Genomic DNA, 25,140 nt, shown 5'->3' with positions numbered 1-25,140 from the left:
TGTTCCTTTTTAGATATAAAAAAAAAATATCAGGGAAGATTGTCTTCAGTATTTTTAAAAGTATATCATGGGTGAGAAATTGTTTTCCAGCAATGGGAAGCAATGTATGTTAGTATTAGGACTGCACTGTTCCTATGGAACTCCTTCTTGCTCCGTTAGACTCTCACCCAGTCTCAGTTCCTTCAAAAGATAAAAACTCACTTCTTTAGGAAAGCATATAAATTAAATTAATAGCTTCCCTTCCTTGTACCTTGGTAACCCACCCAATTCTCTCTTCTGCAACTGCATTATCCAATAAACTAACCCTTCATTGTAAACTATTATACCTTACTTCTTTCCCTTACCTCTTGTGCCACTTTACCCCACTCCCTCTAGAATGCAAGCTTTTTTGAGCAGGCCCCTGTTTGTGTGCGTCCAGCTCGTCTTGTTGCAATTACATGTCCACCTATTGTACAGCGCTATGGAATTTACTGCGAAATTGTGAATATTTTAAAAGGTCAAATATATTACACAAAATGAAAGACTCTTATAGTAAAGGGTTACATTAATTGTACCATAAAAAACGTGTTTATTTTGCAACTTGTGAACAAAAATAGAGAGTGTAGCATATGGGGAAACAGAAGGAGAAGACAAAATCAGAACAGGAGATAATCTCTCTGAAAATGAGAAAGGCAATGTGTTTTCACAGGGTTGCATTTCTTGCTCTGCATGGGGAAAAAGATACAAAATTGAACACATGTCAGTAGACAGATGTGAAATGTCCATAGAAAAGATGTGAAGTCTTCAAGTTATTAAAGCAGAAAATGATGCTTATGGATATTCCACTTGGGTAAATACCATCTGTCGGGAATGGATTTTGAAAATGATGATACACACAACTTTGGGTTATCCAAGTTAGTGTCAGTTGGAAGTTATATTTGGTTCCTTTTAGTGTGTTTTCTTCTTTGGGAAGAAATAAAAGTGCAGTGCAAATAAGGCAGTTATTCCAATATCTAGTAACAAGAATAATGTATAATGTCAGTATTTGAACTAGGCATTTTAATTATCCACTTAAATAATTAAAATGGATAATGTATAGCTATAGTACTAGTATAGTATAGTAAGTTTCCATATCATGCCATTATGACAGAGAACGAAGAACTTATTCACAATTTCCAAATGTAATACTTTGCATTTCATTAGTTCACTATTCTAATCTAGATTAGACAATGAATCCAGTTCAAATTAATTTTTTAAATGAAATGAACATGTTGAGCATTTGACTTGGAGATTTGTTTTGTCTGCACTTGATCTGGTGATTGTTTAAATTCACAAACTCCAAGACGATATATGTTGCTGTATCACTAAATAAATAAAATGGCCGAGCATGTACGTTTTGATTTTTTGATTCTGAAATCCACCTACAGTGCCAAAAAAAGATGAGTGATGGGAAAAAAGATGATGTATGGCTGACTAAATGTTGATTTTATTCACAGATCAAATGAAAAGTGACCAAAGGAGAAAAATGAGGAGCAGTAAATAAATAATATATATAAATGTGACGGTCTGCCAATGTATCACCGTCACAGATACCCCTTTTCCATGAGAAACAGCAAATAATTCCCACAGGCAAAATATCAGTGGCATAGAATAACCCCCCACACATGAGCCAATGCTTAATTCTGGGTGAAGACTGATTTTAATGGAACAGGCATCAAATTTATATAGTCCATAAACACCTCTGTAACTGAGAGATAATTGAGTCAGTAAGTATACTAAACTCAATTATCTCCCAGTACAGAAAAATACACAATTTTGCAACACCCCCAAAATACAGGAAAACCCCACAAAAGTCAGTGGATATATTGATCTGGGCGAACAATATATCCAAAATCACCCAGATATATTCGGTAGTTTTGAATCACCATTGCAGGGAAGTTCTGACCGGTCTGCCACGAGGAGTAAGCCCAAAATAGTTCCATGGAAATGGTGGAAAGAGACGGTCTTCGTTCGTGGGGTCCTGTACGAAAACCACATAAGATAGAGGAAAACTGGTTTGTGTACAATGCTCCCCATGTTCGTTAGTCTGTAACTCCCGAACGCCGTTCATATGGGTGAACTGGAACTAGAATGAGTCGTGGGTCCCTGGTGACCGGTGTTCGTGGGAGTGCCTGGGCGAAATCAGTTCCAGGCACTCGATGACCAAGTCCGGCTGCCAGTGTTCAGGATACAAAATGGCTGCCATCCATTGTATCAGCCACATGAGTTTGTATGTACAAAATGGCGGCCACCCAGTGGAGCATTGTATGAATAACCGAACGTAACAAACGAAAAGACTATGGAACCAAACAAAATAAATGAAAGGAGCCGAAAGTGATGGGGATATTCATTCACACTATATATTTATATATTATAGATTTAATAAATTATATAATATGTAAATATTGATTTTTATTATTTCTCTTGTTTTTCCCTCTGTTGGTTATTCTTTTGCACTTGATCTGTAAATCAAATGTCAGAACAATGGACCTATCAGTGTACTATAAAACATAATATTTAGATTATGTATATATTTCGAAGTACACTGATTCACCCACTTTCATATACTTTTGGATCATATCATTAATTTTCCCGAATAATGAAATTCGGCTGATCTGAGCCGCCATGTGGAAGAAATTCGACTGTCCCAAATTTTTAGATGAAACAAATTATAATTCAAAATCTACTAAGCATCATAACAAACACTGTTTTATGGTTTTTGGGATCCCATGTTACAGTGTCTATGCCCAAGATGCTTATCACTACAGCAATTTGCAATGCTGATAACATGTAAAGTATTGATTGCGTAATGTCGACAACTACTTATTAAAGTGTTAAACTAAAGTGTTAAACTATTAACTTTTTTGACTTCTTTTTACAGGCCTACCCGAATGTTGGTTTCGGCACACCACAACCGACTCGTGCACCACTTACATAACTCGGCTTATTGTCCCTGACCACAAACGGAAAGGCTGAGCCTATGGGCGGAGCCTGTAGTTGTGGAAAGGGATATTGCTATAAAGGCACAGGTTGCCCCTTCCTCTGGGCTGAGACTGTCTGGTTCACCCCACCCACTACTTCCTTTCTCAAGCCATTTAAATTGGTGGGCCCTCTTTTTACAGGCCTACTCGAATGTCAGCAGCACTAACATAACTCCGCTTATTGTCCCCGACCACAAATATATATTTATATTGTTAAAGATATATATTTTTTTTATTTTTTTTTATTTTTTTAAACTAGGAAAGAAAAACAGCACTAAAGAAATGCTTAGTCACCCATACCTTACCTTCATAGGACAACAACATATCTAAGTGTTAAATTAGTAAAATGAAACTGGCTACAGGGTTGAAATATTAGGCAGGTGTATTTGTATGGACAAATAGGTTCTGACTGTCCCAGCCTTCCATTATGGATGGCTACATATAAATGAAGCCAAACACAATGCTGCACTGTGCCAGGCATCTTGTTACATATTCGTTTTCATATTCATATTCGTTGTCTTGGCACTGCAGTACCCTCTAGTGCCCTTCAATATAAGCTATTCAAAGCAGTGCCTGTGTATGAGTATTCTTATGGCTGTACCAAATAATAATACAGCCTGTAAACACAGTGGTGATTTCAAACATACATGTTGGGAAACAACTTAGCTGTCCAACAATTTGTTAGTACTGTTTATTGTCCAAGTAGTGTTTTAAGCGGTAGTTCAAATTTTATTTTGGCTTTGTATTTTGTTTGGTCATAAGTTATAACATAATAAATTATACAGCATTTTATTTATGTAGCCTGCTAATTACATTTATTCATGGTTTCTGGTTTAATAAACATGATATACACGCACACAACATACACACATTCATAACAAACTATATATAGCATATCTTTATTAGTATTAATATATTATATATTTTACAGGAACACTACAGAGTTAGGAATTGACAGTAGGTATATTGTATAGTGTACAAATTTATGATCTTTTGGTAAATGAATAAATCATGATCATTAGTATGCTAATTCTAGAGGCTCAAGAGACACCTGGAAAGAGAAGGAACAAACAACATTACTCACCAGTACAGTTGGAAATGATCACTGCATGCGCTTTGCTCTTTACCCATATAGTTCTTATTACGATGAAGTAAATCACACTGTTATTAGAACAAGAAAGAAAAAAAACTATCATTAAGTTGTGCTTGATACATGTTCAGCTTGATTACCAATTCACCTTCAAGAAATCAAAAAATGAAGGGAAAGAATAAAAACAGTGAGAGCATTTCTGGGATGTTATTACTTACCTTTCATAGGGTATTGTAACATAAATGACCAAAAAAAAATGAAATAAATGTGAGGAACGTATGACGTAGGTAGAAAATTTGCATAAACATATTAGATGTAAATGACATGAATGCCTCAGTATGCTAATGTGGATTAATCTCAGGTGTACCTTTAGAGCAAACTTGATTAAAGTCTTTGTTCAAGTCTAAATAGACTAATGTTCATGAGTTGACAAGAGTTCTAGTGTATGTATAACAAAATAAAAATTCAGAGAAGACGTTTTGAGCACAAAACCACATGCAATCAAAATAACTAGAGCTGTGCTAATCTATAGATCACAAATCAACCAAAAAAAAGTACAAATGGAACACTTGCTCTTTATGTTCTACAATAAAATAAAATGCAGTCAAAATGACACAATTTTCTTATTTATTTCTTTATTTAAAAAAAATTGTTATGTAGGTCATACAATCATGTTATTTACATTTGCCATAGTACTTGTAAGATAAACTCAGCAAGATCACAATTTTGTTTACAGAACTTTATAAATATTTTTTTTATTTGCTCTGTTACGTACAAAAATAATTTCTGGATTCATTATAACGATCATACAAACGACAAGAAATTATTTATGCTATAGGCTGAATAAATGTAGCTAATAAGGACTGAAATCAATCAAATGGTGGCGCTACCTAATCCGTACCACAGTCAACAGAGCACCAATTTGGCACATCACTGAGCTCAGTCGCAGAATGGTCGCTGTCATCACTTTCAGTGTCTGATGACGAATTTTCCCGTGAATCACTATCGCTCAATTCTGCAAGTGATTCTAATTCACTATCGCTGTTTTCTAGTTGGTCTAAAACCACTTTTGACCTAAAGGGACACTTTTTGGATGCCATGGATGCTCTCAAGTTTCCAGGCAAAAAGAATGGTAAAAGTGAAGGCAGGAAACTGGACAAAGCACTGGGACAAAAACTGAGGTGAAAAGGTTTGACACAGTAATGTAATCCTAACAGAATAGAATGTACTACAATGTATTGTGTGTATGTTTACTTTTTTGAATTTCCCACCTGGTTCCGCACCCCTGCGTCGCCAGCGCTCGCAGGGAAGGGAATCCGGAAGACTGATGCCGGCATCGGGCGGAGGACACTGCAGGAGCACACCAGGGGCTTGTAGGGACAAGGTAAGTGATACTTCAGTGTAATCCCGAGCGTGGCTCCACTTTTGGTACTGAAAAATTACACCGAGCCATGCTCCGGATTACCGCAAGGGAGGTTAACAAATGGGATGAGTCATTCCAACCCTAATTAAAAGTTAACATTTAAGTGATTTTTGCATTGAACGTGATATTATGTTTCCTGCCACATTACAGCTGTTCCCTTACACTGCTTATCTCATGGTATTTGCAAAGAATAGATATATATATATATATTTTTATTTTTTTTTAATATTGTACAGATCATGATTTGCAAACCTTTATTGTATTCTTTATGCAATGCTTCCCTGGGAAGAAAAATGAGTATGTTGGAGAGCGCCTTGTTTAAACAAATCCATGGAACCTATTTCATGTCACTTGTATGACATGTTTGTTTTTTTAATCTATGAATCTTGTACTCAAATATCTCATCACCACTAAGGGTTACGTTTGTTATTAGGGTTAACGTTATTCCTTCCATTTCTATTTAATATGCAGTTTGGATGGTATACTGTGTGTATCCACTTTGGATCCTAGGCTTTACAAATAACTCCTCTGCCTTATGGGTCAAAATGTTGCCAGCCCCACACTCTGGAGGACTGAATCCATTTTTTACAACTTGAGATTTAGATTTTCGCCATTGTTATTTCCATAGTGTTATTGAGCCTAGATCTCTTTGGGTTTAGTGACTTTAGAACCATAATCATGCAATAACCAGTCTAGGGACTGAATTTATGGTTTTTGGAACATGGTGCCTAAACGCAGGTTAAAATATTACTTGCTGACTGCTTCCATGGTCAGAGAGCTTTTTAAATATATCTGCTTAGAGCTAAAAACATAAATCTCTGACTGTCACCAAAGTTACAAATTCAAAGTCAACTTGGAAGCAGTTGAACATTTCACAAATGTCTGAATTATTTTACTTTTAATGAAATTTTCGGACACAATATTGAATCCCAAATTTTGGACTAATCTCTGACTGTGCACTAAATTTGCCAATTAATGTAAAATGTGAATAATATTTTTACAATTTAGGTCCACATAAGGGATTATGCAAATATCATCCTCAATGTGCCTTGACACATTCCATTCTCTTCTAAACTAAATGATAATTCTTCTCTATTCTCACATAAAGATGTTATATTAAAGTAGAATTAATTAGACTATCTTCAAGGATATCTTCATACACATCACATAGAGAAAAACGGCATACTTTCTATTTGTAAATTATCATGTTACCATGGCTAAAATGATGAGAAAAGCATTAAGCACCATAGTATCTAAGCAACCCAGTCTGATAATGACACATTTCCAAAACTGCTTTATTAAGAGGTATATTATGCACATAATTACTACATAATTTAGTCTTAAGATAATACAAAATGCTTGTAAATAGTATACACACATAAAACAGACACTTTTTTTTTATTGTACATGTTAGAGACAATATTATATTTAAAAGCTCTGAAGGCACTTGTGCTTTTCAAACCTGATTGAATTTGCTAAACAACAAGTCATGTAAATGTTAGCAAAATTTTAAATTTTTATCTAAATTTTTCCCACATTTTGCAAGTCATTTGCTAGCTCATGATCACTCACTGTTTATGAACTATTCTACAGAAATTTGAGCCTACAAGAGTAAGACAATGAAATTGAAAGACATAACATTTAATGTAAAATACAGAAAATCTATGGTGCCCAACAAAGTTTTAAAACAAAGAAACAAAACAATTGCATTGAAAAAAACGCTCACTGGACCGAAACGCGGGTGCTGATTTTATATTGTATTATGGAAGTTATCTGCTTAGCAATGTGTGGTTTTGGCATTAGTGAGACACAAGGAATGAACAGCTAACTGCAATCAAGAAAGAAACAGCAAAGCTATTTCTGCTATAACTATCGTGCCTTGACTACATGTATGGATTTCTTGAGTTTACTTTATTACAAAAAAAAAAAAAAACACTATTTCTACTTTTGAATTAGATATTACTCCTTGAGCATTATTTTTGCACTGAACCTCCCTGTCCCTTACCTTTTTAGGCAATGAGTCGCTTTGCAGAAACATAATCTAAGGGTGAAGAAATACGAGAGGTGTTTGAAACACCTTTATTTTTATTAGGACCAGCATTGACAGTTTTTCCGGTTTTATTATTAAATAGTTAAAGGAACCAATTGCTTAATGTGTGTGTCTTTTAAAGCACATATAAGCTTCCATGCTCCCACAGTGAAAGGACAAAAGAGGGATATAGATGTTCCACTACTGGAAATTCACAGCAGGGTCCAGACAAGCTCTCTGCTTGAAGATCTACCTGTACATTTAGATGGTGATACCTCTGGATTATAAAGACAATATTAAAGCATTTATGAAGCTTCAGATTCATGCCTTAAGGTCTTCATATAAAAAAAAAAAAAATAGGTCATACTTTTTAGCATTTTCTATTTGTGCATATTTAAACCCAGGTCTCAAATTAAGGAAAGCTTGATTATTGCATCACAAGTAAACCTGTTTCACTTCAATGTACCTGTTATCTTGCACCTTTAGCTCTAGTACTTTGTAACCTGCCCTTCTGGCATCCCTCATTGTACTGCAGTCTAATTCTAGAATTAACTTCCTGGCTTTATAACCTGCTTATGGTTTAACTGACAATGCAAATGCCTAAGCCGTAATGTAATCTTAAATACTTGAACCAATCCTTAGAAATAAAAACATCTGACCTAGAAGACAGATCTATGAGGAAAAATCTCAAAATAAGAGGTGTCTCTGAAAGTATTACAAACCAAGAACTTGAAACTTATTTGCTAGATCTATTTTCTTCAGTTACAGTCATATCTTCATATGGGGCACATCCACTAGAGAGATAACAATAAGTTAAGGAAACCTAAAGAGGTGACTGCACCTAGAGATATTATTGTGCGATTTGCAAACTATCATTTGAAAAACACAATTCTGAAACAAATCAGAAATAATCCACTCAAAGAGGAAAAAACATAAATATATATTTTTTTTCTGATATCTCAGCAGCCACCTTAACAGCAAGAAGACATTTCCAAGAAACACTAACAATACTTAGACAAAAGAATATTAATTATCAATGGGGATTCCCATTAAAACTAACAAATTATGAAGGCAAAATGTACAATTATATGGACCCAAGGCAAGCAAAATAACAACTGAAAAAGTGGAACATTTTGCTAAACCAAGGATGGTTTTAAAAAGAACTTATATATGTGTTTTTTTTTTCTTTGGTTTCAATCTCACAAGAAAGAGATGAAAAGGGAAAGAAAAAAGAAGGGAAAATTTAATGAATTGCTAATCAAGTAACCATATAGATAGCATTTGAGGCAATATGAGATAGAGGTTCTCATGTTATGATTTTGCAATTTTATTATTCTGACCCATTTGTATAACTATATGGTTTGTGTATAAAATCATTTGATAAAGGGGTACAGAAAAGAAAGAGGAATATGCGGAATTTAAAATATATATATATATATATATATATATTTTTTTTTTAATAAAGTATTATAAGGTAGTTGGGACACAATGTGAAAGTTAAATACTTTTTCATATATGGAAAGATAATATAAAGCAATGAAAATATATGCAAACATAAAAGAATGTAATGCTTTTCAATATAGATGAGACTAATAAATCACCTTTTTATCAATTTTGATCAAAGTTTTCTCTTTTATAGGAACGTGAAATATGTTGACATCTATAAAAAAAATTATATGGACATATTGCAGATTATACAAATAAAGTATAAAAAGATATAATATTGAGGAAATATTACACTCACAAACGGAGAGCTGTTAACTCAGCTCTAGTTGGAATCACTTCTAGGTCCGTTTAGGCGACTAACCCCTATTAGCGATGTAATTTCTTTCTATGTGGGGAATAGAAACACACACAATTGCGCAGTATTGTTGATACAATGCTCAAAGTGTAAGAAGGAAATCCCAAATGGGTACTTACAAGATTAGAGTCATTAAGTAATGACTCAATTTCGGAGCGATATGCAGACTAAGGGCTGCACTCCCTTCTTTGGTAGTATAAAAAGCTGGGAACCAGGATGCAAAATTTAAAATAAAAAGTAGTACACTTTATTCACATAAATAAATACAATTTACAAATCAAATTGCAACAATGTGCCAAATCCGGAACACGTTTCGCCACTAACCCTGTGGCTTCATCAACCGGGTAAATTCTTTACATGATTCCAAGTTCCCAATTCTGATTTAAATACTTAAAAGTGGCGGGCAGGGAGCCGGTACACGGTAACCGCCTCATGTTAGTACCACCCACAGGTACTACGTGTGTGGTCCATGCCTCCCTCTCATGCCGTTACTCCAAGGGAGCTGAAAGAGGTTGTCAGTTCTTCCTCCCTCGTTCTGTAATTTTTGACACATTTCATTAATTTCTCCCTCCCTCACAAAATCACCCCCCTCCAGTTTTTATTAATTTTATTTATTCCTGTAAAGGTTAAACCTTCCGGTTTCTGGTTATGGAACTTCTTAAAATGACTAGAAACACTATGTTGTTCATAGCCCGTTTGAATCTTGTAAATGTGTTCTCTTATCCTGATATGTAGGGGTCTAGTTATTCTACCCACTTACCTTAGTCCACATGGGCAGACTAGTAAATAGACCACATTTTTAGTGTAACAAGTTATGAACTGTTTTATCTGAATTTTATTATTATCCTTAATATTTATATCCTTCGTTATTCTTCTAGTACATCCAGATTTCCTACAAGCTGTGCACTGGCCACAACCATAGAAACCTTTTTCATTGTTAAATATAGTAGGGGGATGGTTATATTCTTTCAAAGAGCTTCGTACCAGGGTATTCTTAAGATTTTTTGCACCTCTAAAAATCATTTGAGGCTTAATAGGTAAAAGTTGATTTAAAACCGGGTCTTGTAATAAAATTGGCCAATATTTTTTGATAATTCAACCAATCTGGCGACTGTGAGTATTAAAATTACAGATAAAAGGGACATTTTGAGTATTCATTTTGTCTTTGTTTTTGTATGTTAAGAGATCCTTCCTTTCATACTCTCTTATTTCCTTCCTTGAATTCTCTAATTTAAGTGCATCATGACCTTTTTCCAGGGTTTAACCTTTACAGGAATAAATACAATACAATAGTATTAAATCTAAAATGTGGTACTGAATAATTGCTGTCGCAATATAAAGTAATTAAATGGATCGAATAAATTATTTGAAATGAGAACTGGTTGTCTTTTCGACTCCGTTCTAAATTTAATGATCATTTTTCAAAGTTATAACAGAAGTTTATAGAACATTACAAATAGAGAGGGAGAAATGAATGAAATGTGTCAAATGCATTAGAGTCAAGATTAATATTGACATTGTTATAAAGGAATACATTTTGCCTCTGACATTTATTGAATAATTGATACTAATAAGAACTGAAACTGATACTGTGCTTTCTGCAATTTTATGTATGAATTAACGGGAACACCAAGTGAGAGCGGACATTATGAACTTTAGAAGAAATTATGGCAACGAAATACATTGAAGAATAAACTATGGTCCCTCTCCTTTTTATGGATTAAAAGAAAATTACAGAACGAGGGAGGAAGAACTGACAACCTCTTTCAGCTCCCTTGGAGTAACGGCATGAGAGGGAGGCATGGACCACACACGTAGTACCTGTGGGTGGTACTAACGTGAGGCGGTTACCGTGTACCGGCTCCCTACCCGCCACTTTTAAGTATTTAAATCAGAATTGGGAACTTGGAATTTACCCGGTTGATGAAGCCACAGGGTTAGTGGCGAAACGCGTTCCGGATTTGGCACATTGTTGCAATTTGATTTGTAAATTTTATTTATTTATGTGAATAAATGTACTACTTTTTATTTTAAATTTTGCATCCTGGTTCCCAGCTTTTTATACTACCAAAGAAGGGAGTGCAGCCCTTAGTCTGCATATCTCTCCGAAATTGAGTCATTACTTAATGACTCTAATCTTGTAAGTACCCATTTGGGATTTCCTTCTTACATTTTGAGCATTGTATCAACAATACTGCGCAATTGTGTGTGTTTCTATTCCCCACATAGAAAGAAATTACATCGCTAATAGGGGTTAGTCGCCTAAACGGACCTAGAAGTGATTCCAACTAGAGCTGAGTTAACAGCTCTCCGTTTGTGAGTGTAATATTTCCTCAATATTATATCTTTTTATACTTTATTTGTATAATCTGCAATATGTCCATATAATTTTTTATAGATGTCAACATATTTCACGTTCCTATAAAAGAGAAAACTTTGATCAAAATTGATACAAAGGTGATTTATTAGTCTCATCTATATTGAAAAGCGCTACATTCTTTTCTGTTTGCATTTTCTGTTACGGTGTTATTGTAAGGGTACACTTGAATGTATAGCAGCTATATTTTAATTTCTGTTATATTGATTTATTGAAATTATTAATACAAATAAGCGATCGTTACAATTATTCCTTTGCCAATGAAAATATATACAACATACTAAATAAGATAATGGAAATGGTCTCACTAAAACACACATTAAACAGTCATTAAAAAACTCAATGCTTTTGTTTTTGTTCTTTGAGTAAACCATATAAGGAATTGTTGGAAAATATAATCTAGTATGGAAAGAAAAAGAAATTATAACAGAAACAAAAAGTGTAAAGTAAATAAAATATGATAGAAAGTCAGTACACCTTAAGTGTGGCCTAAACTGGAAATAGGTCAGATCGGAAATGTGTTTTCTGATCACACATGGTGTTTGCATAAAGTATAAATGGTGTATGAATGTAGAGTATGGAAGAAGTTTTTTTTTTGTTATTTTGTATTAATTAGTTTTAGAATTTTTGAGAGGGAATTCATACAGGGAAGAGCATGTTGGCTTGAGGAACGCGAGGCTCAAATTAATAGAATAAATATATAAATGACACTTAACTTTTTATCAATCAATGCTTGGGGATTAAATACTCTATATAATATAGGCGAATTGTATTATACTCTATGTCAAAATTTTATAGATATAGCATATGTGCATTGGATCATTGGATCAATTCAACTAAGAAATTGTGGAGATTTTCCTGTTATCCATACGTTTATCAAGCCAATATGATGGATGGGAAAAAAACCTGAGTTTTAGCAATATTGATTTTTGATAAGGTTAAGTTTGAGCCGATCTTTGAGGAAATGGATAACAAAGATACCTTATTTTGTTATGTAAAATCAATGATCTAATATATACATTAGCAAATGTATATTGTCTTAATCAATCTCTAATAAAATGTTTAGAAAAGATAATGAATAGAATAGGTACACTAATACTGGGAGGTGACTTCAATTGTGTCTTAGACATTAAACTAGATAAAAAACTGCCACTTCACGCAATTATAGATCCTCAAATAAAATATAATTCAAACTTATTTCAAGATTTCCTTGCAAAAAACTCATTGTATGATATATGGAGAGTATTACACCCCCCCAAGATCGGGATTATACCTTTTTTTCAAAGGTACACTGTTCATATTCAAGGATTGACTTGTTCACTACCAAATTACATTCAATAAATAGATGTATTTCCTCAAAGATCAGTTCAATTACATGGTCAGAACATGTGCCTCTGTTTTTAAAGATTAATAATAATAGAGAATATATTCCTCAAACAACATGGAGATTAAATACATTTTTATGTTCACCAGGCCCAGATATGGATAAGATTATAAAGCAAGCTGAGGACTTCTTCAAAATGAATGATAACGGAGAAGCTTCAATCTTCTCTGAATTGGGGTCCTTTAAATGCTATATGAGAAGGCTATTTATAAAACTTTGTTCGCAGATGAAAAAAAAGAGGAGAATCTTTATAAAATTTGAATATATCTTTATTTGAACAAGAGAAAATAAATAAAGACAATCTGAACTCAAACACATAGAAAAAAGTATGCATATTCAAAATCAAATGAAAATTAAACTCCAAGAAAAAATAAATAAAAACTTAATGATTTTAAAACATGGTATGTAAATAACAATAAAATTGATAAATAGTGATGTCGCGAACATAAAATTTTCGGTTCGCGAACGGCGAACCGGGCGAACCGGGCAAACCGCCATAGACTTCAATGGGCAGGTGAATTTTAAAACCCACAGGGACTCTTTCTGACCACAATAGTGATGGGAAAGTTGTTTCAAGGGGACTAACACCTGGACTGTGGCATGCCGGAGGGGGATCCATGGCAAAACTCCCATGGAAAATTACATAGTTGCTGCAGAGTCTGGTTTTAATCCATAAAGGGCATAAAATTCTTAAATTGTTTGGAATAACGTGCTTTAAAACATCAGGTATGATGTTGTATCGATCAGGTAGTGTAAGGGTTACGCCCGCTTCACAGTGACAGACCAAACTCCCCGTTTAACGCACCGCAAACAACCGCAAACAGTCCATAAACATATACATAGGCAAGAAAAGGAAAATAAAAGGACAGAGCGTAAACCGAACCTTAGAATGGCCGGACTAATACGCTAGAGACAGAGAATGGTCAAAGGGAAAGCCGAGGTCAAGGAAGCCAGAAAATACACAATACCGTTTACACAAGCCAAGTCAGGGAAACCAGAATTCAGAATAAACAGGGAAAAGCCAAGATCAGGATACCAGGAAATCAGATTCACAATGATAAAGCACTCTCAGGAAACCAGGAAAAGGAAACCACAACAGGGTACTGGGGTGAGCTAGGGATTTAAATATCACGCGGCGGGCCGGCAGCCGCAACACTCTGTTACGTCCCCCTCATCAGGCCTTTTTTAGTCGAATGTATCACCCACTGTCAGTCCCTTCGGGATCCATCCCTCATTCATCTTAATAAAGGTGAGGTTATCTAGACTTTTTTGACCTAGGTGACTTCTCTTCTCAGTGACAATACCTCCTGCTGCACTGAAGGTCCTTTCTGACAGGACACTTGAAGCGGGGCAGGCCAGAAGTTCTATAGCAAATTGGGATAGCTCAGGCCACAGGTCAAGCCTGCACACCCAGTAGTCAAGGGGTTCATCGCTCCTCAGAGTGTCGATATCTGCAGTTAAGGCGAGGTAGTCTGCTACTTGTCGGTCGAGTCGTACTCTGAGGGTGGACTCTGTGGTGATGCATAGGACTTAAAAAGCTCCACATGTCCTACATCAACAACACGTCTGTAAAGCGTACTGTCCTTCCCGGCGTGGTCATGGGAGGAGGAGGATTACTTTCACCTCTTCCCCTGTTAGATTCCCGTTGTGCTGTGACATCACCCTTATACGCTGTGTAAAGCATACTTTTTCATTGATTTTGGAACTGCTGCATCCTTTCCGACTTGCCGTAATTCGGTAACATTTCAGGCACTTTCTGCTTATACCGGGGGTATAGTAGCGTGGACACCCAGTACAGGTCGTTCTCCTTTAGCCTTTTTATACGAGGGTCCCTCAACAGGCACGACAGCATGAAAGACCCCATTTGAACAAGGTTGGATGCCGAGCTACTCATTTCCCGTTCCTCGTCCTCAGTGATCTCACTGAAGGTATGTTCTTCCCACGGGTTCTTCCCACGGGTACCAGATAGGTGACAACGAGCACCCTGGGATGCCTGTCATGGTTGGTCTTCCTCCTCCTCCTCAAAGCCACATTGGTCCTCTGACTCCTCTTCCTCACAATCCTCTTCCAGTGTTGCCGCAGGTCCTGCTGATAAGGCTGTTTCTGGTGGTGATGGTGACCACAACTCTTCCTCTTCACGCTCATCTACGGCCTGATCCAGCACTCTTCGCAGGGCACACTCCAGGAAGAAAACAAATGGTATGATGTCGCTGATGGTGCCTTCGGTGCGACTGACTAGGTTTGTCACCTCCTCAAAAGGACACATGAGCCTACAGGCATTGCGCATGAGCGTCCAGTAACGTGGCAAACAAATTCCCAGCTCCGCAGAGGCTGTCCTAGCACCCCGGTCATACAAATACTCGTTAATGGCTTTTTCTTGTTGGAGCAGGCGGTCGAACATTAGGAGTGTTGAATTCCAACGTGTCGGGCTGTCGCAAATCAAGCGCCTCACTGGCATGTTGTTTCGCCGCTGGATATCAGAAAAGTGCGCCATGGCCGTGTAGGAACGCCTGAAAGGGCCACACACCTTCCTGGTCTGCTTCAGGACATCCTGTAAGCCTGGGTACTTAAGCACAAAGCGTTGTACGAACAGATTACACACATGTGCCATGCACGGCACATGTGTCAACTTGCCCAAATTCAATGCCGCCAACAAATTTCTTCCGTTGTCACAAACCACTTTGCCGATCTCCAGTTGGTGCGGAGTCCGCCACTGATCCACCTGTGCGTTCAGGGCGGACAGGAGTGCTGGTCTGGTGTGACTCTCTGCTTTCAGGCAAGTCAACCACAAGACGGCGTGACACTGCCGTATCCGGGATGTTGAATAGTACCTGGGGAGCTGGGGGGGAGGGAGGGTGCCATTGATGTGGAGCAAGACGCAGCAGCAGAAGAGGACTCAGCCAAGGAGGTTATGAAAGAGGATGGAGTAGGAGGAGTAGAGGAGATGGCAGCAGGCCTGCCTGCAAGTCGTGGCAGTGTCACCAACTCCTCTGCAGAGCCACGCATTCCATGCTTGGCAGCCGTCACCAGGTTTACCCAATGCGCAGTGTAGGTGATATACCTGCCCTGACCATGCTTTGCAGACCAGGTATCAGTGGTCAGATGGACCCTTGCCCCAATACTGTGTGCCAGACATGCCATTACTTCCTTTTGCACAATCGAGTACAGGTTGGGGATTGCCTTTTGTGCAAAGAAATTTCGGCCGGGTACCTTCACTGCGGTGTCCCAATAGCTACAAATTTTTTGAACGCCTCAGACTCCACCAGCTTGTATGGTAAAAGCTGGCGGCCTAAGAGTTCAGTCAAGCCAGCTGTCAGACGCCGGGCATGGGGGTGACTTTGTGACATTGGCTTCTTACGCTCAAACATGTCCTTGACAGACACCTGACTGTGGGCAGATGAGCAGGAACTGCTCAAGGCGAGAGACGGAGTGGCGGATGGTTGAGAGGGGGCAAGGAGGACAGCAGTGATTGACGTGGCTGAAGATGCTGGACCAGGAGGAGGATGGCGGCTTTGAGTTTGTGTGCTGCTTGTACTCATGTGTTGATCCCATAGGCGTTTGTGATGTGCGATCATTTGCCTTCACAAAGCAGTTGTACCTAGGTGGGTGTTGGACTTCCCACGACTCAGTTTCTTTTGGCATAGGTTGCAAATGGCATCGCTGTTGTCAGAGGCAGACACACGAAAAAAATGCCACACTGCTGAGCTCTGCAATGACGGCATTCTGGTGGTGGCAACAGCATGCGTTGATTGGTGTGCTGTCTGGCTGACCCCGGGTGCCGATGCATGCTGTCTGACTGTGCCACTAGCACCTTGCGACGACCTCCCCCTGCTTCCAACTCGTCTCCTCCTCCTCCTCTCTGTCCCCCCATCTTTCCCCCAGTTCTTCTTCTGTTCTAGCGGCACCCACGTGACATCCACGGACGCATCGTCATCATCAACCGCTTCACTTGTATCTGACAACTCAGCAAAGGAAGCAGCAGCGGGTACAAGATCATCATCATCACACCGTACGTCCATTTGTGTAATTCTGCCTGACTGAGACATATCCTTGTTATCTACATCCTCTGGCAATAATGGTTGCGCATCACTCATTTCTTCCAACTGATGTGTAAATAACTCCTCTGACATACCAAGTGAAGCGGCTGTGGTGCTAGTGTTGGTGGTGGTGGCAGGCGGGCGAGTGGTAACTTGAGAGGTGCCCGAAGCTAAGCTGGAGGAGGATGGTGCGTCAAGGTTCTGAGCGGAAGCTGTAGAAGATTGGGTGTCCTGTGTTAGCCAGTCAACTACATCCTCAGAACTTTTCCAGTTCAGGGTACGTGGCCTCTGAACACTGGGCATTATTCTAGGGCCAAAGGGAATCACAGCACCACGACTACGACGGCCCCTGCAGGGTGGCCTGCCTCTGCCTGTCATTTTTTTTTCGATTAGTGGTACTATGCATGCAAGCTTCTGTGACAACAGATATGAGTGGCACTGTGCACTGGCAGAAGTTGGCAGAGTAGACGCTGTAGGCCTGACACACACGCTTGCAGACAACTAACTGCTATTCAATCTATTACAGTCAAAATTGTATATTTTTTTAAATGTACACTACTGTTATACCAGATATGAGTTGCACTGGTGTGACACTGTGCCCTGGCAGGCCCTGAAACGCACACGTGTGAAGGAAACTGACTGCTATTATATTACAGTCCAAAAAGTTTTTTGTTTTTTTTTTAAATGCAAGCTATTGTGACACCAGTGAGTGAGTGGTGGCACTGGGCAGGCCCTGAAACGCACACTCGTGAAGGAAACTGACTGCTATTATATTACAGTCAAAAAGGTTGTTTTTTTTTAAAATGCAAGCTATTGTGACACTAGTGAGTGAGTGGTGGCACTGGGCAGGCCCTGAAACGCACACTCGTGTAGGAAACTGACTGCTATTATATTACAGTCCAAAAAGTTTTTTTTTGTTAAATGCAAGCTATTGTGACACCAGATATGAGTGGTGGCACTGGGCAAGTGGGCACAGTATACGCTGTGAGCCTGACACACACGCTGGCAGACAACTAACTGCTATTCAATCTATTACAGTCAAAATTGTATTTTTTTTTAAAAAATGTACACTACTGTTACACCAGATATGAGTTGCACTGGTGTGACACTGTGCCCTGGCAGGCCCTGAACTGCAATTACATTACACAGAAAAAAAAAGCAGACTGATGTTCTAGCCCTAAAAAGGGATTTTTGGGGTGCTGTCCTTACAGCAGAGATCAGATGAGTCCTTCAGGAATGTAGTGGACACTGAATACACTAGCCTAGCTATCAATTTCCCTATCAAATCAGCAGCAGCTACACTGTCCCTCCTCTCACTAAGAATGCAGCTTCACAATGAATGTAAAATGGATGCTGTCCAGGAGGTGGGAGGGTCTGGGAGGGAGGGTCTGCTGCTGATTGACTGGAATGTGTCTGCTGACTGTGAGGTACAGGGTCAAAGTTTACTCAATGATGATGAATAGGGGGTGGACCGAACAGCGAATATGTTCGCCATCCGTGGCGAACGCAACAAGCGATGTTCGCCAGGAACTATTCGCCAGCGAACAGTTCGGGACATCACTACTGATAAAGATAAGAAATACAATTCTTTTGTCCCCTAAACACATTGGAGAAGCATTTAGATCTTACTATGATACTCTATATAATTTAAAAACTAACAGAAATGAGGAAATACAAGATAGTACTATTAAAGAATTTTTGAAAATTTTAACTAACCTAAAATTAAATCAAAACTTGTTAGAACAATTAAATAAACCCTTTTCTATTTCTGAGATTCAAAATACAATAGAATGGCTGGAAAATTCCAAAGCTCCAGGACCAGATGGATTCTCAGCAATTTTTTATAAAATATTCAATAAAATAGTTTCTCCTGTGTTACAATGTATGTACACAGAGTTTTCTATCTGCAAAAGTGTTCCACAGGACTTACTTCAGGTCAATGTTCTCCAGATCCCCAAACCTGGGAAGGACCATGATATTTATAAAATACAATCAGCCTTTATAGCACTAGATGCTGAGAAGGCTTTTGACAGGGTGAACTGGAAATTCCTGGGTTTGGTGATGGAAAACTTTGGCCTAACAGGCTTTTTCAAGGACAATATAACTTTACAGAAATCCGCATGCTAGAGTTATATGTCCAGATCAGGTGTCAGATTGGTTTGATGACCGAAACGGCACTAGACAAGGATGCCCTCTGGTGTCGCTTCTGTACATATTAACCATAGAACCACTTAATCAAACAAAACGATAAGATTGAAGGTATAAAAATTTTCTCAGAACAATATAAAATCACCTTACATTCAGATGATGTGTTACAACTTTATCTAATCCAATAGAATCAATCGCGCATGTATTAAACCTAATTTCAGAATTCTGCAAATATTCAGGATATAAATTAAACAATCAATAAAACCCAAATAATAACTTAATATGCCTTCAGAACAATTGAGCTATCTAAAGGATAAATATAACTGGAATTTTCAAAATGATCAGATAGATTATCTAGGCATCCAAATTCAATCAAACTTAGTTATTAAGAATATTATTACTTATGGTTAAAGAGAACTTCAACAAATGGAAGATGCTAGAAATTTCATGGATGGGCCATATTAACACTGACTCGGCATATGTTATACCAAAATTAACCTACCTTTTCCGAACAATACCCATAAGAGTACCTCTGTCAATACTTGTGCAGTTAAAAAACATGATTTAATATTACAATTATTTAATACCTTTTCCAAACAATACCCATAAGAGTACCTTTGTCAATACTTATGCAGTTTAAAAAATTATTTATGAGATTCATTTGGGGAGAGAAAATACCTAGAGTTTCCTATAAAACATTAACTAAAACAGTAGACAAATGTGGAATAAACCTCCCCGACATTATTGAATGACATGACTGCACCATGTTTACTCATTTTATGAAATGGGATAAATTTATTAGTTTAGATTAAAGCTGGAAAAATATGGAAATGAAATTAGAATTAAGTACGCCTCTGTTTTATCTGGCTTGGATCAGATCGTAACAATAGAAAAAAGCATTCATAGATATTCAAAAACAATTTGGATTACATTACCAGGAATGGCTTAATTATGCCAAAATAAAACATCTGATCGATAATCAGGCTATTAAAGAGCATCCAGAATTTGATAATCGTATTAGCAACCATCATAAAACAAAAACAAAAACAAATCACAAAAACTGTTTTTAATTAAAAATCTAATGAATACAGAAAAAACAAAATCTATATTAAAATGGGAAAGAGATATAAATAAAGCTTTCACAATGAATTAATGGGGAGACACATTTGTTAGAATTAGAAGAATAACTCATAGTCTTAGCTTACAAGAAACATTCTTTAAAATTACCCATAGATGGCATCTCACTCCGCATAGAATTAAAAAATTCAAAACCACACGACAAAACATGGTATTAAAAAATGGAGCAATACTCACACATCCCCAAAAACCAATACGAAACACGCATCACTTGTACTCATGTTACGATGTAATACTTTTTCTTTATATATGTTATACAAGTTTATAAAAACAGAAAAATAGACTGTTACCAAATGACTCCCTTACTTACCACTAGGCTTCTGCGTAAGCCATGAAATGAATCATAACCGCACTGTAACTGTCCATGCAAAAATAAAGAATAAAAAAAAAAAAAATCAAACCCAGATATTCAGAAAAATGTTGGAGAGGTACAGAAGGAAGAGGTGCACTTTATCACATGTGGTGGGAATGTGAATATTTAGCAGGAATCAAAAAGCATATATTTAACATATTCATACAGGTAGGTATATCTCTAACAAGGTTATTGCCTCAAACTTTTTTATTTCATTTAGATTTCTCAAACTGCAACTCTGAACAGAAAATCTTACTTATTTATATTATAATGGCAACCAAACTTATAATATCCAGAAAATGGAAAGTTTCTACAGCACCATGCTGGATGGAAATAAAAAATCAAATTAATTATCAAAGGCAGATGGAAGAGGCATTCTGTTGAAATGCTGGTAAACTTTCCCAATACAACAAAATATGGAGAAAATGGATCACTCTATCCTTAAAGAAATACCCCAAGAAATAGTCATATAAAAAATAAAATATATACTGGTTTAATTGAATATATCATCTCATTTTAAGTATGCTAGTATATCCTCGGGTTCCCCAGCCACAGTGTTCTCTCTCACCATTTCTAAATTCTAAATTCCCTCTCTCTTCAGACTTCCTTTTTTTTTCTTTTTTTGTATGAATGGTAATATGAATGAAACATTGGAATAGGATTAAACACTGTTATTGAACAACGCACTCATAGATACATAATATTACTCCAATGTTAACTACTTATGTAATTTCATTTTTTTTTTACCTACATTCTGATTGTAGTATTGTATGTATTGTAATAAAGGTATTGTCACTAAAATGTAATAAACACTAAATATGAAAAATAATAATAATAATAAATACTTGAACCAATCTCCTGGATCACAACCTTGCTTTTACCAGAAATTGACAATGCGCACATCTAATCTTTTTGTTAAGCTTGTATATCATTTGGACAGATATCAAAGCTTCCTAAACTTGCTTTTGGACAAAATGGACAAATCACACTGCAAGTCCTCTGCTTTTGATTGAGCAAAAGAGGAAATGTTTTCCTGGATTACAAACTATCTTTCCAATACCTTTCCTGCTTCATAGTTGTCGGAGTGATAATCCATAACCATTTTTTTTCTATTTCAACTGCACTTAAGAAAGACTGATAAGTTGAAATGCTTTGTGCTTGGACTTTTTTCCTAATTGTCCATTTTCATGTATTTATGTTAATTAAATGTACTGGTTCTGAAAGAATTTCTGGTGGATCGTGATTCTATTTAAAAAGTTTGCAGGCTGACTTCAGATCAGGGGCGTACCTAGAGCATTTGGCACCCGGGGCGGATCCTGGGCTTGCCCCCCCCCCCTAAAAAACCCCCCCACAAAAACGTGTAACAATGTTTTCCAATTTTTTTTTTATGTATTGAACAAATTTGGAAACTTTGCAAAACCACTGTCAGCCCCTTCTACAAAACCCTTATCTGCCCCAGCCCCTCCTACAAAACCCCTGCAACCCCCATCTACAAATCCCCCAATACAAAAACCCTGCTCCCTTCTACAAAATCCCTGCAGCCCCACACACACATTTACAGGCAGACAGTCATGCACACAGTTACAGGCAGACAATCACATATGCATTCACACACATACACACACACACACACGCTCACCGGCAGACAGTCACACACAGTAAAAGGCAGCAGCAGATAGTCACATGCACACAGTCACAGACAGATAGTCACACACGGTTACAGGCAACATCAAACAGTCACAGGCAGACAGTCACACATACATAGTCACATGCAGACAGTCACACACACAGTCAGTTACAGGTAGTCACACAGAGTCATAGCCAGGCAGTCACACACACAGTCACAGGCAAAGAGTCACACACACATACACAGTTACAGTCACACACACAGTTACAGGCAACATCACACAGTCACAGGCAGACACACACACACACACACACACATACTGTTACAGGCAGACAGACACACACACACACACACAGTTACAGGCATGCAGTCTCACACACACATACACACACACACACACACACAGTTACAGGCAGTCACACACACAGTTACAGGCATGCAGTCACACACACAGACACACACACACAGTTACAGGCAGACAGACAGACAGACAGACACACACACACACACAGTTACAGGCATGCAGCCACACACACACACACAGTTACAGGCAGGCAGTCACACACACACATACACAGTTACAGGCATGCAGTCACACACACAGACACACACACACACACATACACAGTTACAGGCAGACAGACACGTACACACCGTTACAGGCATGCAGTCACACACACACACACACACACACACACACACATGACATACACACATACACAGTTCCAGGCAGACAGACACACACACAAAGTTACAGGCATGCAGTCACACACACACACACACACACACACACACACACAGTTCCAGGCAGACAGTCACACACACAGTTACAGGCATGCAGTCACACACACATATACACACACACATGCACACACAGTTACAGGCATGCAGTCACACACACACACACATGCACACACACATGCACACAGATTTACAGGCATGCAGTCACACACACATGCACACACAGTTACAGACAATCAGAGACACACACAGTTACAGGCATGCAGTCACACACACACACACACACACACACACACAGTTACAGGCAGACGGTCTCACACACACACAGTTACAGGCATGCAGTCACACACACACACACACAGTTACAGGCATGCAGTCACACACACACACAGTTACAGGCATGCAGTCACACACACACACAGTTACAGGCATGCAGTCACACACACACAGTTACAGGCATGCAGTCACACACACAGACACACACACACACACACACATACTGTTACAGGCAGACAGGCACACACACACGCACACACACACAGTTACAGGCATGCAGTCACACACACAGACACACAGACATACACACTGTTACAGGCAGACAGACACACACACACAGTTACAAGCACGCAGTCACACACACACACACACATACACAAACACAGTTACATGCATGCAGTCAGTCACACACACACACACAGTTACAGGCATGCAGACACACACAAACACAGTTACAGGAAGACAGTTTTACAGACAGTGTCACACACACACTATTACTTACAAACAGGAGCTGGAGGAGGAGTGGATTCATTGAAGTCCTTCCCTGGAGCCTGTTAGGTGGAGAGGCAGGGATTCCTTCTTGCTGCACCTCCATATGCAGCAGTAACAGCAGCGGGTAAGGGCCGTATTAAGCCCCGCACCCGCTGCCGATTTGGCTCTGCCCCCAGTTCTACTTAGCCCCGCCCCCACTTTCCTTCCGTGCGGCCAGTTCAGCTGCTCTTTGCTTGTGTGAGCTGTTCTGGCTGCACGGCACCCTAACTACCATGGGGGGGGGGGGGGGGGTACTGTGCGGCCACACTTGTGTATTAGGGAGAATAGGTAGGTTGGAGCAGCATTATGTAAGGACTTGTAAGCAAGCACCAGAATCTTAAATTGAGCCCTGTTTCTAACTGGAAGCCAATGTAGGGACTGACAGAGGGGGAGGTGTGGGAGGTGCGGGCGGAAAGGAAAATTAGCCTCACCGCTGTATTCATTTTAGATTACAGCGGTGCAATCTGGAAACACGTAAGACCACTGAAAAGGGGATTGCAGTAGTCAAGGCTAGAAAGAACAACGGCATGGACTAGCACCTTAGTCCCGTCTGGTGTTAAATAGGGGCGTATGTGAGCTATGTTTTTGAGATGGAAGCGGCAGGATTTGGTTTGTAATTGATGATTGACTGGACATGAGGGGTGAAGGAGAGGTCGGAGTCAAAGAGAACACCTAGGCAGCGAGATGGTGGCGCCGTTGACTTGAAGGGAGGGAGACACGGGAGTAGCAATACTTGAGGAAGAAGAGACCAGAAGTTCTGTTTTGGACAGGTTGAGTTTAAGGAAGTGAGCAGCCATCCAGTTTGAAATCATGGAGAGGCAGTCAAAGACACGAGTCAAGATGGGCGGAGAGATCAGGAGAGGACTGGTAGATTTGCATGTCATCTACATATAAATGATAATGGAAACCAAAGCTGATGAGTTTACCAAGGGAGGCAGTATAGATGGAGAACAGTAGGGGACCAAAGACAAAACCTTGGGGAACACCAACAGAGAGGGGTTGGGGAAAAGAGGCAGAGCCAGAGAAAGAAACACTGAAAAAGCGCTTGGAGAGGTAGGAGGAGCGTCAGGAGAGAGCAGTATCTCATAGACTGAGATTATGGAGAATGAGAAGAAGCTGTTGATGCCTTGATCAATGAGCAAAAAATACCTGGCAATAGAAATACTCTAGTAGCAGAGTATTCAATCA

General features: G+C 38.5%; 1 protein-coding gene across 1 annotated transcript in view; it reads right to left on the bottom strand.

Annotated features, from left to right (window-relative positions):
• NPSR1 (neuropeptide S receptor 1) overlaps positions 1-25,140 on the bottom strand; it is a 380,746-nt gene that overhangs the window by 31,981 nt on the left and 323,625 nt on the right. Inside the window, exon 6 of the mRNA XM_063450640.1 lies at positions 4,084-4,160. Within this exon, the coding sequence (XP_063306710.1) occupies positions 4,084-4,160 (77 nt within the window). The remainder of the gene's footprint in view (positions 1-4,083; positions 4,161-25,140) is intronic.

Source organism: Pelobates fuscus, chromosome 4 (assembly GCF_036172605.1).
Source record: "Pelobates fuscus isolate aPelFus1 chromosome 4, aPelFus1.pri, whole genome shotgun sequence".
Taxonomy (NCBI): domain Eukaryota; kingdom Metazoa; phylum Chordata; class Amphibia; order Anura; family Pelobatidae; genus Pelobates; species Pelobates fuscus.
The sequence above is the reverse complement of the archived record's forward strand: the minus strand, read 5'-3'. Positions and strand labels throughout refer to the sequence as shown.